At 34.4% G+C, this 17,935-nt stretch overlaps 1 protein-coding gene across 4 annotated transcripts in view; it reads right to left on the bottom strand.

The window, feature by feature from the left end:
* Positions 1-17,935, bottom strand: part of LOC118192943 (uncharacterized) — a 56,443-nt gene that overhangs the window by 5,721 nt on the left and 32,787 nt on the right. For all 4 annotated transcript variants that reach the window (XM_085822341.1, XM_085822342.1, XM_085822340.1 and 1 more), the window contains 4 exons: positions 16,387-16,511; positions 12,664-12,760; positions 10,122-10,465; positions 6,747-6,861 (listed from right to left, as the gene is read on the bottom strand). In XM_085822341.1, coding sequence (XP_085678467.1) covers positions 6,747-6,861; positions 10,122-10,465; positions 12,664-12,760; positions 16,387-16,511 — 681 coding nt within the window. The remainder of the gene's footprint in view (positions 1-6,746; positions 6,862-10,121; positions 10,466-12,663; positions 12,761-16,386; positions 16,512-17,935) is intronic.

Below are 17,935 nucleotides of genomic sequence, written 5' to 3'. Positions count from 1 at the left end.
GAGTCGCGGCAGGCGTAGGCCGGGGATGGGCGATCAAATTCCGCTACGGCTAAATAAGGGAGACGTGACCGTAGACTTATCTATGGGTTATGCTTCCTGAGGCACGGTAGGGAAAATTTGCCTGCAGGTTGAGAGTTCAGAGGATCCGAAAATGGGCAGTTTTGTTGGAAAATCATTAAATATTTCAGTTTGCTTCTTATATAGCAGTGATTCTAAAATGTGGGTCGAAAAAAGATTTTTGATGCATTGATACAGATTTTGGAGGCTTTTTTAATTACAACAAAATTACACATATTCGTATTTTTTTCTAATTGACAAATTAATTTATATTTTCCATTTATAATTGCTAGTAATTATTACGTTTTCTCATTATTTCATTTTTACATTATTCCCTACCACCTTGTAGAGACAGTGCAACTGGCTGCCATTGCTTTGGACTTGGGTTCGAATCTTGGTGAAGGCGTGGTGTCTTTATGACAGTAGTTCTCATCCTGTTTTGTCTCATGCACCCCTTTCACTAGTGATAGAAAGATACTTCTCTCCCCCCTTTCCAAAACTCTCTCTCTCTATATATATATACATTTATTTAGGTTTGATTATTTTTTAGCTTGTTTTATAAATTAAACACCAAAAAGTTGAAAAAATGTTGATAAAATACCGACATAAATAAAAGTAGTTTTTTTATATATATATTCTTGAACAAATTAAATACTTAAAAGCTAATAAAATGCTGATCGCATTGCCGAATGAGCTATGGAATTCTTCCCAGGTTAAGAAAACCTATTCTAAAGGTTGGTAAGTTAGTCTTGGTGCAGGAGACCCTTGAAATATGGATGATTTAGATAAAAACACTTTCTGCATCAAAACTAGAAAGCAGTTGATATACTCATACAGTCACTATAAAATGATGAGCAGCACGAACTTGAGAATAATTGATAATTCTAACTATGAAATCAAGCAGACACTCGAAAATAAAAGTCCGATGATCGGCACCTGACGTTCCGGCACATTTAGTAATAGGGCACCCTTTTCATCCATACTTTTGCCGTACACTGACACCACTAGCATTTCATTCGGCAATTTTCGGAAAGGCCTTGGCAGCTGTTTGTTGTCTTTTTATCATTTTCGGTAGTCCTTCGTTTAAAATTCGGCATTTATGTATCGTAAATCTGTTTATTTATTTAGAATATTTTCAAAACATAAAGAAACATCGATACGGAAATGAAATGGAAAGCTATGATTTTAAAAGTTTACCAAAAACTGGCTATTAATAACCACTTTCCTCTAACTGTTAATAATTTTGAAAAGTTTGCCTTTCCTAGTAACACTAAAGCCTGGCAACTCCACGTTTTAAGGTAATCAAAGAGTACGGCCTTTGAACTCGTATTAGAAATCATTACAATGCCACGGGTTCCCCCAAAGTTAATGGTCCATCTTATGGATCAAGGATTTATTTAAAATATAAACATACGAATTCGCATTTGAAAAATTTACTAAACTTTGATGATTGTTGATGAATTTAGTTTAAAAAATGCTATTTTCATGGTTGTTTTAGCTAGAGAGCATATAAACAATGCAACGGTGGGGGGGGAAATCACGAAAATTGTGGCCAAATGACAGGAGGCAAAGAAGAAGAAGAAAACAAGAGAAATAAAGATCGAAGAAAAGGAGAAAATACTGATGATCTACTGATCAACTACTCCGAATTATCGAAAATAGTCTACACAACAATCTATAAAAACAAGAACAATTATAATGAATAATCTATCAAAAAACATCAAATCTTAAAAAAGGAGGGACTGAAAGTAATAAAAATAAATTAAAACTGTTATAGAATTAAAAGAAGATGTCGTAAGTCAAAGCGCATTAAATCCACGAACAGTAAAAAGAAAATGAGTGACGAAGAAAATTCAACCAAAATCGCTTCAAGACTGTCCATGTATTAAAGAGTAGATTCGAGAAATTTGCCGGCAAAAATAAAAGGCATAACACAAATAAAAAATAATTAATATTTTCCAGTTCTATGAAATGAGTTTTTAATTAATTTATTTATTGATTTTATAGCGGAAATTATGCAGCAGACAAAAATTGTATTTGAAAAGATTTCATGCACTGGCACCGATAATTTCAAAGCAAAAATTGATTAAATAATAAACAAATGTATTTACTATTAATTATGATTCATTAAATGTATTTGCTGAATTACTATACGCAATGTTTTCACTCCTCAATGCATTCAGTAAGGTTAAAAAAATCGTTTGCGTCGCCGCACAAATTTAGTCCGATAATTCGGCATCCCAAACATGCCATATTTGCCGTAAACGTGCCGTCACTAAACTTTTGCTGGACACTAGCTATGTAATTTGAAATTCCAGTTACATCCAGGAAGATTCTCATAATCGCCGTCAGTTTTAGAAACACAAGAGCTAATTTCTAAAACTCCCACGCGCACTTCATGGAACATAAACTATACTTCCTATGCTGCAGTTAAGAAACAAGAGCTTAAATTTACTTTTTCGTGGCTAAGATTCGCATAAAATTTCCGAACTAAACGAATTACTGTCAAAAAAGAGGGGAAAAGTAAAACAGTGTACAAACTTGAATTTAAACTGTTTGCAAAATTAATAGTTACATTGTAAAAGCTAAGAACTTAAGTGCAGCGGTACTCTGTTTATCTGCACTAATAAAGAACATAACGGATAACACATTTTTTATTCCATGTAGTCCACGGTCAGGATCGTGGTTTTGAGACTGTCTCATCTGTATAGATTGCTTTAAATGATAATCCAACTGTTAATACATTTTAATGAACTAAACTGTAAATTTATCATTTTAAATACATTTTACTTCAATTTAAATATATGATATAATGCGTATAGGATACTTATATAGTTATTAAAATAAGTATGCATAATTTTAGAAAAAAAAGGTATGCCGCCCGTCCGGGATAGTGATTAGTGACTTTGAAGGCCGTGCCGAAGAGCTCGGGCTTGAATCCAGGAGAAAGCATGAATGTTTGTAAATGTATAGTATCTGTGCGGCTTGAGGGCTGTAAAAGTAAAACTGAACAAAGTCGTACTGTCATTCGTATGGTGCTCAAGGCTGTTGCCAACGGCAGGCGCAGTCTTGTCTCTTTGCCACGATGAATTTCGTGGGATTGCTCTGATATTAGACAAGTAAGATTAGTCATAATAACAACATCAACAGAAAATGTATAACGAGTTAAGTAAATCAAACTACTCTATGCCAAAATACATAATTATGGCATCAAAAATATTAATTACTGACAATAGCTACGCAATAAGTATTCAAGAATTAATTGTCGAACTCCTTACATATAAATATATTTAAAATTATGTCAAAAACTGTTTAAATTATTGAGAAATCTGTTTATTGCGTTTAAACTACTTAGTTTGTAAGACTCAATTTGTATAGCCTGCTTAATGTAGGAAAATAAAATAAAGGTCTTATACCTCGAAAAATGGCACTCCGAGAACTTGCCGCTTGAGTGACTACGGAAAGACAAATAAAAAATCTTTTATTTCTCTCAATGGAACACTACCTAAAGGTGCAGGGATTATGTATACAGTGTAGCTTAAATTAACGTTGCAAAAAATTGTGGAAGTCTTTGCTCCAAACGTTTATAGCTTCAAAATTTAAGATTAAATTTGTTATTGCGATTATTACTTTTAAGCTAATAAACTAGTGTCCCATGGATAAAATTGGGAAAGAGGATAATGAAAATGAATAACATAATATTTTAAATTCGTAAGTATTTACCAAAACTCGTAAGTTTATGAAAATACACAATACAAACACATATAATATCAGTAAATGTTATCAAATTTTAGAAGCCCTTTCTGGTCCATACAGAAGATATTTTGAGATCTCAATGGCTTCCATTTATAGCCGAGAGACACCCGCTCTACATAGCTATTAGAGATCATGCAGCCACATCCTACATCTGGGTCAGGAAACTGGTTGTGTTGTACAGCACTCAATATCCGCACGTATGACGATATGAAGTGCATGGATTGTTAGCAAAGTAACCTATGCTTTGACTTTCCTTGACGCTAAAGCACAGGAAATAGCGTTTATAAAAGTTCGTTTCACGACGTACATGGGCGCGTTAATGGTGTAATATCTATTTTCTGATGAATCACTCTTTTGTTTATGGCATCATGATAGCCGTATATGTAAGCGAAGAAGCGAATATTAGAAGACTGCATCCTTCAACGTCATACCAGCCCAGAACCTGGAGTGATGATATACGTTGCCACTGTGTACACCTCTCGCTCGCCTTTAGTCCGCATATTTGGTAATTTGACCAGCCACTATTACATTACAGATTTTAATGTTTCTGGCTGTACTATATTTTGGGGGCCCCAATCGCTCCACCTCTCTGCAGGACAACGCAAGAACGCATATTTTCCCCGCTGTCCTACATTTCCTGAATACATAGGGTTTTCAGGTCGAGTCTTGGCCTGCGATTTCTCCAGATCTCTCCTCAAATGTTTGCAGAAAAATGGCATGATTGCACCACTCACTAGCACGACAGATGAACTCTGGTTATGAACTCGAAGCCGCATGACTTCAATACCTTAACTGCCATCCAAAGCCTGTTCTTCTCTACGCTTAACTTTATAACAGCTCCTATTGTTGCCTAGCCGGATGTTTCTGATACTGATTTCTGCATGTTCTGTTGTTCTTGAAACCTGCTTACAATTTTAATCACTTACACTTTCCATTATAATGTATTTATAAAATACACTGCTAAAAAAATTAAAGGATATTGCGGTTTTAGATGGATCTTGTGGCTGGGAAACTTTTTAGCTGATTGATACATGGTCGACAGACTTAGTAGGTTATATGAGAATAAATTACACATGTTTGGCAGAAAAAATGCATTTTATTGCGCATTTGAGTACAAAAGGAAAAAACACAATTTGTGCATATAAAAAAAAAAGAATAAGAAAAGGTGTTTTCTTCAAAGGAAATCATTTTCAGTAGGGGGTATGGTTTCCACGTATGGCCAGCAACGTTGAACACCTCTGAGGCATGGAGTCAATGAGAATATTAATCACGAGTTGGGGTATTCTGTCCCACTTTTCCAGAAGAGCTCTTTCCAGTTCTTGGAGAGTTTGTGGGGGTGATTGGCGGCCAGCAACTCGTCTTGATAGAGCGTGCCAAACGTGCTCTATTGGATTCATGTCTGGAGAACACGCTGGCCATTCCATTCGTACGATTCCTTCCTCGAAAAGGAAATCCTCCCACAGGTTAGCACGATGTGGCCTGCAGTTATCGTCCATTGAAATGAAGTCATCTCCGATTGCTGCAGCGTAAGGGACTACAATAGGTTTGAGGATCTCATCCCTATATCGGCGACCAGTCAGAGGTACATCTCGAATGATGTAGAGGTCTGTGCGCCTGTCAATAGAGATGCCACTATATACCAACACTCCCCCACCGCCAAATCCGATACTTTCGTGCACAAACGCAGGATTATTCCTACTGCCACGGTCCCTCCAGATGAAAATACGCCTATTATCAGGATGAACAGAAAAACGGGACTCGTCAGAAAAAAGAACATTGCTCCATTCATTTCTCCTCCAGTTCACATGCTCTGCTGCCCACTCCCTGCGGTTGCTACGATGCCTTGATGTTAGTCTAACACATACCATCAGTGGGCGAGCATACAGACCTACACCATGGAGCCGGTTTCGGACAGTCTGAGTTGAAACCGTGGTGCCAGTAGCCGAGCGAAGGTGTTGTTGGAGAAGAGTAGCATTCATATTTCGGTGTCTCCGAGCCGTTAACACTAAATAACGATCTTCATTGGGTGTTGTTGCCCGCCTACGACCTTGCCCTGGTCTTCGGCCTGCACTTCCAGTTTCCGAAAAACGGTTCCAGACTGGAAATCACACTTTGTGACACTCCAATGGCTTGCGCTACTTCGGCTTGAGTTTGGCCCCCTTCTAACCTACCAACAACTCTCCAAGCTTCTGAAACGGTTAAATGACTTCGGTGAAACATCGTACTCATCGAAACAAAGCAGTCACTGAATGCCGATCATCCTTGTCTTCATTGCCTTTTATTCAGATGAAAGTGAACTTTCATTCGCTGCCGCTGAAGCGACGTTTTTGGCGTCGAACTAAAAATTAGCATACTCCACAGTTTGAAAATCAGAAAAATTTGCAATTGTGATTCTCTTCTTCCATTTTTGGCAAAACAATTTCGCTTATATCTTTATTTTATATAAAACTTACAATATCCTTTAATTGTTTTGAGCAGTTTAAATATGAGTTCGCTACCTGCTTTTCTTCATGGTGTAGTAATTTTAATAGCCAGAAGTGTGTAGAGTCATTAGTATTTATTAAGCAGAAGTCGTGAAAAAATGCTCTCACCGGGGCTCGAACCCGGACCTCTCGAATACGCACCGAGTGTGCTAACCGTAGTAATTTGGGAGATAAACGAAAAATCTTAATCATAGTCCTCTGGCAAAAAAGTCAATTTAGCAAGGACCAGTTTTATAGCAATCTGAAAGCAAGAAAAGGTCGAAAGTGTTTTCTTCGAGATGAGAAAAAAAAAGGAGAGGAGAGTTGAAAATATATTAGACTTTGGTTTTTGAATTTATCAATATTAGTTTCGATTTAGAAAGGTTTTATTAAGCATTTCGGTTAAGGGGATGTGCAAAATTTGCTTAAGTGTACTTCGTGAACAACAGATTAACATTCAGATCCACTCACCAACATTCTTTTCTCAGTCTATCCTCGTCTTCTCTGGCTCCCAAGGCTTGGTCCCTCTCATATTGATGTCTATCCAAGCAGCCTCGCATTTCTTCCGTGGCGCGTGCGTTACATCCTGCAACAACACAAAGACATTCATAAAAATAAGAAAACCCTACTTGAAAAAAAAAAGGGGGAGAGAGGTCTCAAGTACCTTTTAAATTAACAGGACATGTATTATCATTTTTATGCAAAGTTCGTTCGCGCAACTGTTTTTAATTTTTACTATGTCTGATTACGTATGCGCGAATGCTACCTTCCGAAGAAGAAGTAAATAAACACGAAGGGTTTGCAGAAAGGATACAAGCACATATATAATTTAATGTATCAGAGGAGGACACGAAAATATTCCTTTAGGTACGTTAGAGTAAACACGTGTTTGCTTAAGGGTAGATCCAATTATACGCATTTTTAGAGTATTTAATGGATTTTAATCCAATTATTTCTAGTTCTTAAATACTATAAATTCAGTATTTAACCATTACCGTTAGTAATCTTTAATGAAAATGTCCAATTAATAAATAACCGATTTCAAAAGAAGCGAGAATGAGTACTGACAGCAATAACTCTTCTCCATAAGCAATTTATTAACGTATCAGTCACAGTTAACCAGAATCAGTATTAGGCCTTTTGCCACCAAGCACTCCTAAATGCTGCTGCCCGGTGTGTTCAAAATTTTAGCAACCCTACATTCTGCCACCTAATGCAACTGCATTTTTTCCACCAGCTAGGGCGCTCGGCCTGCAGTTATCACACAGATCATACATTTGTTTGTAATATTTTCTTTATGCTAGCTAATATACACTGCTAAAAAAAGTTAAAAAATCACCATGATTTTTTGACATAATGCTTACTAACGTGCAAAATCTATTGAAAATCTATTGAATATGAATATAATGCTTCTTAGAAGATTTTTGTACAACAGCGTTAGTGGCTTCTACATACGTAATTGACAGAATTAAAAAATACGACAGTGAATTCAGTATCCCGTGTTATTCAGTTTGTATCTCGGCACTATCTAGAAACATCTGGCAAGTCATGAAGTTTTGGCGTTTCTCAAAGTGTAATTTCTCGACTTTGTAATTTTTTCTAAATCACACGGAATATTGGTAGAATGTCAGATCAAGTTCATCCATATGCAACAACAGAAGCCACGATAATGTTTTGTCCATAACAGCCGGTCTAAACAGAAAAAAAGTGGCAGTTACACGCAAAATGATTTTCATAGGCTACAAGACGAAACTTGGGGACGCAGCTTGTACGAAAACGCCTACTTCATTATAGTTAATATGCTATGTCTGTACTTGCAATTTGTGTTCACTTCACCGTATGATAGCGTAGTATGTGATTAAACTGGGAGGGCGAACATTGCAGATAAGGTGGTATATAGAGTGGTAATGATTTTTTTTTATTAGACAAGACAAGATTCTGCTTGGAGACAGACGATTGCTGCCTCTACGAAAAAAAAAAAAAAAAAAAAAAAAAAAAAAAAAAAAGACCCAAATTTTATGCGCGAAAGGTCACAAAATCGAGGGGGAGAACTAATAGTTCTACCAAGAATAAGTATAGACGGACTTACGGATCTGCTCCAGCATCCGAAAGGGCAAACATAATAGTTGAACGCTATAGGAATGAGATCTTTGACCTTTGTTCCTAAAGTAAGCTGAAACCATCAGCAGTCCATTCCTTTTAATAGATCATAATTCTCGATGTCACGCATTGATCATTTGAACAGGGTTTGGTTTAATTTGATTTACGGTAAAAAAACTCGACGGCTATCTGTCTAAAGAGAAGCATGCCTTCGTGGAAGACTTTCTAAGGAAACTGGCTCGTACACATGTTACACATAAGGAAAGCAAATGTATTTAATAAAACAAAATTTTTGAAAGCTGAAAAATTTCTGCACGAAACCAAAGATTTGCTACCTTAAAAATTAATTAAAGCTGTGTTTTGTTTCCTATTCATCAGCTGTAAATGAATATTTTCAGCTGAGATATAAAGAAAAAAGAGAAAAATGTAATAAGAGATCAATTACAAATGTCTTTGACAAATGGACTCCTTTTGAGAAGAGAATAATTAAAGCATTCATTAATAGCAGATTTTATTATTTATTAATAGTTAGTTATTTTGGTAAAATCTGCTGGGATTAAAGAATATATACCTCTAGTGTTTATCTTCTGTCTAAGAATATACATAAATAGTACATTAAATTACAGAAAATGCAATATAACATTAGATTGCACTGTAAGGATCTTAAGTTTTACTAACGTTTATTTTTATTTTAAATCTTTACTATCACTTCTTATTTTCTACTTCCGGCCAGAATTAAAAGCTTTAACTTATTTATGCAAATTTTCTGGCGAACGCCAAGTACTTAAGTTGTGGCTTTTTGCCAAGCGAGAGAGAGGAAGGAGTTAGTCGAAGCAGGCCGCTTGCCTTAGCAGTTTTACTCGGTTGCTGGTTGCCTTCCAGGCCAGAGGTTTAATCCTCTTGATAATTTTAAACGTATTGTAGTGTTAACAGTTCTCTGTACTACATACGGCTTCCTGTTAATATACGGCCAATCTTCCACGTAGGCCCTTGTTTATTATTCCAAATTTAAGTTAGAGTTTAGTTAATATTTTTATATTCTTACGTTCAGACCACAAGTGGTTGGTCTCTGTATTCCGAAGTACGGAAATTATTGTAAAGAGTGAAAAAAAAAAAAGGGTTTCGTATACACTTCCTGTGTATCTTGTCTACTTCCCACATTTATTGGCTTTAGTAAGCTCCCTGTCCCACAGCTTTAGTAAGCTCCCTGTTCCGAGTCAGGTTCTTGCATGTTCCCAAAGAAAGTAAGGCGGAACATAGAACCTGATAGCACATTAAAATGGAGCTAAAAGTTATATGGTAAATTAACATAGGAGGTAAACTATAGTTACTAGTGGGACTTTGGTTATGATAATTGAAAATGACAACCCACGAATTCCTAGATGACTGAGTTTTGACACCTTCCCCCCCCCCAATATTTATTGAACGTGTGCTAACCAGTTTTACATTAAACTCATTTGTGAGTATGAGATAATAATATAGTAAACTGCTTTAAGTGATAATAAATAAATAAAACTTTAAAACAAATATAAAAAATTTAGTACTGTATTTTTCCAGATCAAGTATTTCTTCCTTACATTAAGGTAGCCACTTATACTTTAGTTGTGCGTTTACCCTGGTCAATAGGGTGATTTAGAATCATGATCTGCTAAACGTTTTTCAAAGAGTAAAAGGTAAAAAGGAATAACTGCTACAAGTATTGTAACAGAATCTGTTTGCTACAGCTTAGATGAAAATAAGTGCTACCTGTGACGTAAGGTCCTTCTCCAGTCAAGGCCGAGCTATAAACCCTGCTCAGATGAGATTCTTCCACAGCTATTTTGCTGCTCAGTCCATCCTTTTTTACCAATGGGGCAACGGCAAGAGGAGGGAGGTGTTGATCCAGGGCGATCGACCCCTTGTCTGGCTTGAGAACTCCCACGAAACCCTCGTCCACTATCGGCGATTTGGAAGGCCCGGACTGATGAGGACAAGTCCAGATCATATCACCGGCACTATCCAGCAGGTAATTACCCATAGACAGTACGTCTTCGGGATCGCAGTGCTTCTTGACTACATCTCCAACACAGTGTCGAAATCGGTCATATTCCCTGTGAAGAAGGATGCCGTCATTGGTGTTTGCAGTTGACATGATAATACATTAATATTCCAGTTAACGTATAGAATATATTTCTAAGAAACAGAGAGCTCAGATGAGCTCACTTATAAAAGGAACGACTGTAAAAGAAGGCACTTTTACACGAAGCCCAATGTGCTACCTCGCAGATTTTGTGTAAAGACATTATCAAAGACGAAATACGCACAGAATCTCAAAAACATTTACGTGTTATTACTCGCAATCTAATTTGTAGCAACTTCTACCTCAATTACGGTATATTCTCGTGTAAAAGCCAAGACGTTTTAGCACTATTTTTAATACTGTAGATTGAAGACTGGTTCTACATTAGTTCAAAATGATTTACAAATAATTTAACTACCGAACTGATATGGCAGGTTAAACAACTGAAAATTATTATTTTTATTTATTTAATTCTGATATATATCAATAAAAATTCTTGATAGCGGTAATGGATTCTGAATTTTCCAGCTACTCTGAGAATCTTTTCTATGTGTATAAATAGAAGCTAAGCCAGTACCTCTGTAGTACCATAGATGATAGATGTGTTGCTGTACTTAGCTAACCGTTAAGCTTCCTCCCCTCGAATTTTGAATGAGAACACTCCTGGAGGTCTGAGGGTCTCCTACCTCTCTTTCTCTACCATCAAACTCTTCGGAAGACTTTCGGTTCACCTGTATTTCGAGTGCCTCCTTGCAGCACAGAAACTAAACGCTTAACGTCTATGCGTTCTCCGAGATTCGAACCCTAGCTCATCGGCTTGGTAGTCAGCGTCATTAACCACTATACCGACTAGGCGGCACTGTTTACTACACGTACAAGTATGAGGACATCAACAATGTACCAAAGGGTCAACTGGTAATGCCTTCCCATCCTAACTATCACTTAAAAATTTAAGTTTAAAATTAAAAATTGCAAGCCTTATAACAGCTCACACACACACACACACACAAAAAAAAAGGTTGAGTTCCGCAGTGGAGATGATCAACTGAAGCTTCCCAAAGTATCTCGAGTTCACTCGTTACGTTACATTGCGCAATCCCACCATAGTCCGCATCCAGTATTCATTCAAAATAGTGCTTTAGGATATAATGGGATTTCAGCACAATTTGAGATTAACAAATTAAGATAAGAACAAATCGTTTCAAAATAACATAAAAAAAATTAAGAATCTGAATGTTCAAGAATATTATAAAATTTATCAGATTTTCAAATATACATATCTGTATATTTGATATCTTTCTCTCTCTCTCTCTGTATATATATATATAGAGAGAGAGAGAAAGAATTAAAATTTTTAATTTGACTTTAAAAATGTGAAGAAACAATTTAATAAATTAAATTTAGTTTTCAAATTTGGCTTGCAAATTCTATACATATGCAGCATCTAATTCTTTGTAGAAAAAAATGACTTTTTTATTGCTAGATTAAATTTGCTACTGTAAGCGACAGTTAGCTCGTTTTCGAACCATATAATCATTTTAATGCTTACCTTATTCTTTCTTAATTTTTTTCTTAGCTTATTACATTTTCACTTTTTTGTTGTTATTGGAAATATTTTAATTGTGGTTCCCATACTTTGACCTATCTTCATATATTACCAATTTCCGCATTAAAAAACTGTTTACTGTGATAACAAAAACGACGGCTGAAAGGCAGATTCTTTAATTGAGCTCGACGACTTTAATATCCTCTAACTAACTGCTAGTCATGCGGAATGAAGGACGAAAATATGACTGACATCAAACGTAACGAAGACACTCCTTTGCAAACTAAGAAAAACAGTTCAATAAAGGAAAACGTTGCTAAAAAGTCAGTAAAATACAGTCATCAGTCAAGTTGAGAAAAATGAAAACTGCTAAAATAATAACCATACGTATACTTCCATCTGTAGTCGAAATATAATAAATGGTTGTTTGGAGAGAATACTCGAGGCAGATCACTGGCATCTTCAAATATTTACGACAAATCTTCAAATTCAAAAAAAATTGATAAAATTATAATATTCATGTTCATTTTATTACCCCCAAGAAGTGCAAACAATTCAATATAATATAAACACGATGTGAGAAGTTTACTTTCCGGTACCATTTGCTGATAACGAAAATCATTGGTTTGGTTATAGTTTTCATGAATCAATGTTCGAAAAGGAAAACAAGTTTTATTTCATACCTGCAAGAAGTGTGAGAAGCTGTAACATCTCTGAGGGCGAATATTTTTTCGCACTTCTTTACTTCTTCCAGATGGAAGCATTCATAATTCCACCATCCTAAAGAAATATACATACAAGAAAAAAATATTAAAAAATAAAATAAAATTAATTATAAGTCATTTTTTCAAGAAATAACTGCATTTTGGGATCTACATTGGAGATGCGCTTGATTAACCGGGGATGAATCAATAGGCACAGTCTTAAAAAAAGTTAAGTTGTTTATTACGCAAAAATGAACGGTTTCTAGCATTATACAAAACGGATTAGAGAAAATACAAGGTAAAGTAAAATGCATGGGATAACAACAGTGTTAGCTCATGATTTGAAAGTTTAGTCACAACGGTACGTAATATAATTTGCACGAAATCCGAAATGTGTAAATGTTGTACAAAAACAACAAAAAAGTTCTAACCGACTTTTTTATGCGAGTTTGAACTGAATTACGATGTTTAAGTTCTTTTGTAAATATTATTTTAATGCAATTTATATATTTATTTCGTCATTCGTAATGATGTTTATTCTTCCGCTATTTTCAAATGTGTTTTCTTTTGAATATGGATTTAATTTACGCAATTAAATAAACTTACTTTCCAGATTAAACTGTTTGAAAATATTGGTAAATTAAATAGTATTTTCCGTTAATTTTAATACGCTTTATTCCTTTTTCTGTGTTTTTGAACTATCATCGGAATATCCGTGATTTTGAATTAGCTAAGTACGTCCTCCTGTTACTATTCCCGATTAATCGAGAGTTGACTATACTGTCATTTAAGAACTTCTGTGTAATTTCAAATAATAAAAATTAACAGAAAACAATTAAAATGTGTATATTTTGTATATTGTTATAAGAAGTTAATGTAATAAAATTTCAATTTTTCAGTTATCCAGATTACTTGTATCAGGCCATTTTCAAGAAGTTATTAAACTAATTTTCATGCACGTGCACAGTATATAGACTAGCCTATACTATACGCCATTAATATATGTAGTGCAAAAGTGTTAACGGAAAGACGATTACGTTCTTTTCATAAGCATAGCTTTCAAAAGTACTTACTTAATTGCAACAAAAGCTGCTTTTCTGGGAAGAGACTAAAACAACAGTTAACGTTATGAGTAGTACGAAATTTTCACCTTACGATATGTAGCTAATTTTAAATAGTTGCTTTCTATTGCTTTTTAGATTGTATAATGGCTTTGTTACTGTTGAACCGGATCCTCGAAAAATTCAGTCAACTAGATTTTTTTAAGTACTCCAAATACGGACTTACAATTATGCAGGGTAGAAAATTTTTTTATTTCAACACTGTTTGTTAAAAAGGAATAAGATACCTTTGTTTTTGAAAAAAAAAAAATATTAAGTTTTTCGGGATGGGATATATAGATAAAAAATAAAATATTTCTACTTCTGTAAAATGAAACACAAAACAAAGGTTTTCTGACAGAATTAAAAATTGTAATTTATTTTTTGTTAATCTAAATATGAAACCTATTTTATTTTCAGCAAAACAACGATTTTTTAAAGTGGATAACTCGAAGAATTAAACTCATTTTTATTTCTACTTTATTTCATGTGCGAAGAAATTTTTCCTTAACTGTATAAAACTTCTTCATAATGGAAAGCCCGTAACGAAATATCACAGCGTTTGCTTGATCTGTTTTTTAGAAAAGAAATTCAGGTTATCATTACAAAACGACTTAAAAAGTGGACAAAAACTTTAAGCCCTACATAGCACTTTCATAAAGTAATGCCTGCCTGATAATAAAAAGGAATGAAATAATCGAATAATTTTTTTATTTCGAAATTACATACGTTGCATATATTCTAAACACAACGGCTCATAGAACTGAAGCATTCATCGCCACCTAAACACAAATTTCTCTTCACCTTCTTAGTATCCTTATATCAATAGTAAATTGAGAAATGCAGTTATCTTTAACTAGGATTCATCGTTGTCAGTAAAGCACTTTTCAATCTATAACTCCTTTAATATTGTAAAAAGACGATAATCATATGGAGTGAGGTCGGGGTTGTACGCGGGGTGCTTCCAACTTTCCACTGAAAGTGGAGCAGATGCGGCGAAAAATGGTCGGTCATTATCTATGGAAGATATTCAATTAGTTTTTAGGTAGAAAGAGTTTTGTTGACACGGAACACGTCCAACTTATGGTAACTACGTACAATTCTCAGTGGACAAGCGGCAGAAGCATACGTCGTAGATGTACAAAAATTTGTTTTCTGTTTCCATAAAGACCTCAATACCATGGGTACTAACATAAAATAATATGTACCGTTTAAAAAGAAACTACTAGATTTTGTGGTGATATTCCCGACTCAGTTTTGATAATTTTATCAACTGAGTCCTAAACAAAAAATTTGCTTGATTATCATCCCCAGTTAAACTTTCGTTTTCTATCCGCTCTGATAAATGTACACTGCGGGGGAAAAAGAGGAGGGACTGTTCTATATCTCCCGTTCTACTAGGCGAGTTGACGAAATTAAACTTGTGTTTTTCATGTCTCGAAAGCGCGACTTAGGATATATATTAGCATCATTCTAACGCAGGCATTTTGACACAAAATCGGACTTTTTCTGAAATGACATGTCAATTGATTTCCATACTTCGATTCTACGACTCAAATTATGCCAAATGCCAAGTTTTGTAAAAATCGCACGAGTAGTTTTTAAAACAATTAGCTCTCAAAATTTCAGCTCATCAATGTCAATTGAATTTAATACATATTTATAATCTCTGTTTTTTGTATTAAACTTACTTGATTTCTTCTTCCAGAATTTGAAATTTAGGCTTAATCCAAATATAATTCGCGCATTTTTTTGATTTATTGTTAAAATTTGTATTTTGAAATATTTTTTATAGATATTTCGAAAACATTTTTCTGTAACAACCTATAAAATGTTAACATCGTTTTAAAATAGATGTATTTTCTAGGCACACCAGCAAAAATTTAGAGTTTTTGATTCAAAATTTTCTAAGATATACATGAATTTACATATCGGAGCGTTTTGAAATTTGGCATCTTGTTTTTGAGCGATAATAACGCCAAATGTGGTTTACGCACTTTGTTAAAATCATGTGAAAGTGTGAACGATGACTTTTTCCCCGTTTGTCTGCAATGAAAAAAAAGAAAAGGCAAATAGGTAGCTATAAATTACGAAGTTCGCCAAATTATTCTTGGCGAAAACCGAAAAATATACGCGAAGATAAAGTTTTGAATTTCTCCGTAAATTCTGCACCAAATTTTTACAAAATTTAATATTTAGGCATAATGAATCGAAATATGGAAAAAATTGGCATGTCATTTATGAAAAAGTCCGATTTTATGTCAAAATACCTCTGTTAGAATGGTGCTATATATAGATCTAATATATATCCTAAGTCGCGCTTTCGAGACATGAAAAACGCAATTTGAATTTCGTCAACTGGCCCAGTAGAACGGGGGATATAGAACAGTTCTTTTTTTTTTTTTTTTTTTAATTTTTTTTAGAGGAATTACGAAGCTCATTAAAAGGAAACAAACAGTTATTAAAAAAGGCCACTATATTGATTGATCATTGTTTTTTTTTACATAAATAAGGGGTTTTCGAAGAACATAAAAAAATGCGTCATAATTTTTCAGTCAACCGGATACATGCACATCTGAAACTCAATGGAGACGGTCCTTACCTCCGAATGCATCACAGTTGTCTTGCATGTACTTCCACACTCTTAGAATGAGATCTCCGCTTCGGTTAGGGGAGGGACACCGGGTTACTTGGAGAACCAAGCAATTCATGTTCTCTCTCAACTTCCTGCAAAAGAAAATTTACCCTCAGTTGACAAACCAATCTCTCGCTCTTTTATCTTTTTATCAACCTGAACATTTTGTGGAAGTTTTATAATTAATTCATTGAAGAGACCTAAATAATCAAACACGAAATTAACGATCTGAGGACTTCATATTACAATACAACACCTCAAAAAAGAGTTTATTATTAAAAACAACGTAAAACATAGTAAAAATTTAAAAAATAAACCATTTATGCTAGTTCCATAGTGTTAGAAAGACCGTTTATTAGTTATAAAAAAGTCGCAAATGTCTGTAAAAATTACTTGCCGGATATATTACAAATTATGTGCATTATAATTTATACGAGTTATTAAAAATAAAATAAATATTTTATTTACTACGAAGTGAGTTTATTGCTTTTAAATTACTCAATATATTTATTACTGTAGATTTTTTAAATAAAAGTTGACAAATATTGTTAGAAGATAAAGGTTGTTGACAAATATTGTTAGAAGATAAAGGTTGTTGACAAATATTGTTGGAAGATACCTTCTATCTCTTAGAAAAAAAATCTTTGTGTATTATTCTCCTTCCAATCAGAAAAAGTCACCTCTTTTGCCTTTATTCGAGAATTTTGAAATCGAAATTTTATGATCGGGGAGAAACTTCTTCAAGCCAAGCAGATGACTGACGTTTGGCCTCATCGTATATAAAGCACTGTTTCATCTCCAGCTACGATTTCTTCGAAAAAGATAGTAATAACTCTTGTTTTACTGCAATGCTTCATTGCAATTCTTTGTTCAGTTTTCAGGCAGTAGATGTTTATTGACGGAATGGATTAAAACCATACAGAAAATTCTGTCCGTTAAGCAGGCGATATTTCAACAGATGCATTTTGAAATGTCATAGTAATAAATTATCTTTTGACAGGTTTGCTGAAATTTGTTTCAAAAATTTTCCTAAGCCTTTGCTCTGCATTTGAGGGATTTCCTCCTGTTTGCATGCTTGCAGTGTAATGGTTAGCATATCTAGTGAACTTAAACATCCGTGGTTCGATTCTCAGCAGCTTATTTTTAAAGCTTCCTGCTCCAAAGAGCCTACTACTGTATACAGCATTAAAAAGTAAAGCTTCATTTAAAGGTATGTATTTTGGATTTATCGGTGAGAAGTGTCTATCTCATTTATACAGCAGCATACAATAAGTCATCGATCTTTCATGATAATAATGCTTAGCTCACAGTTACTGACGATTACTTATTTTACTTGATTTGGATATCGTATTTTATGGCAGTTGTGTAACTAACTATAACAGTAAGTTTGTAAATAATATTATAAGTATGTATGTAGTAAAATTTTGCGTCGGTAGAGGTTTAAATGTTTAAAAATACCTCTACCGACGCAAAATTTTATCTCGGACAAAGGCAATTATTTCTCGAAAATACTGTG

The sequence above is a fragment of the Stegodyphus dumicola genome, chromosome 8 (assembly GCF_044657685.1).
Source record: "Stegodyphus dumicola isolate Sdum_Otavi_A_Nest chromosome 8, ASM4465768v1".
Classification (NCBI taxonomy): domain Eukaryota; kingdom Metazoa; phylum Arthropoda; class Arachnida; order Araneae; family Eresidae; genus Stegodyphus; species Stegodyphus dumicola.
Note: the sequence above shows the minus strand (reverse complement) of the source record. Positions and strands in the feature narration are given on the sequence as shown.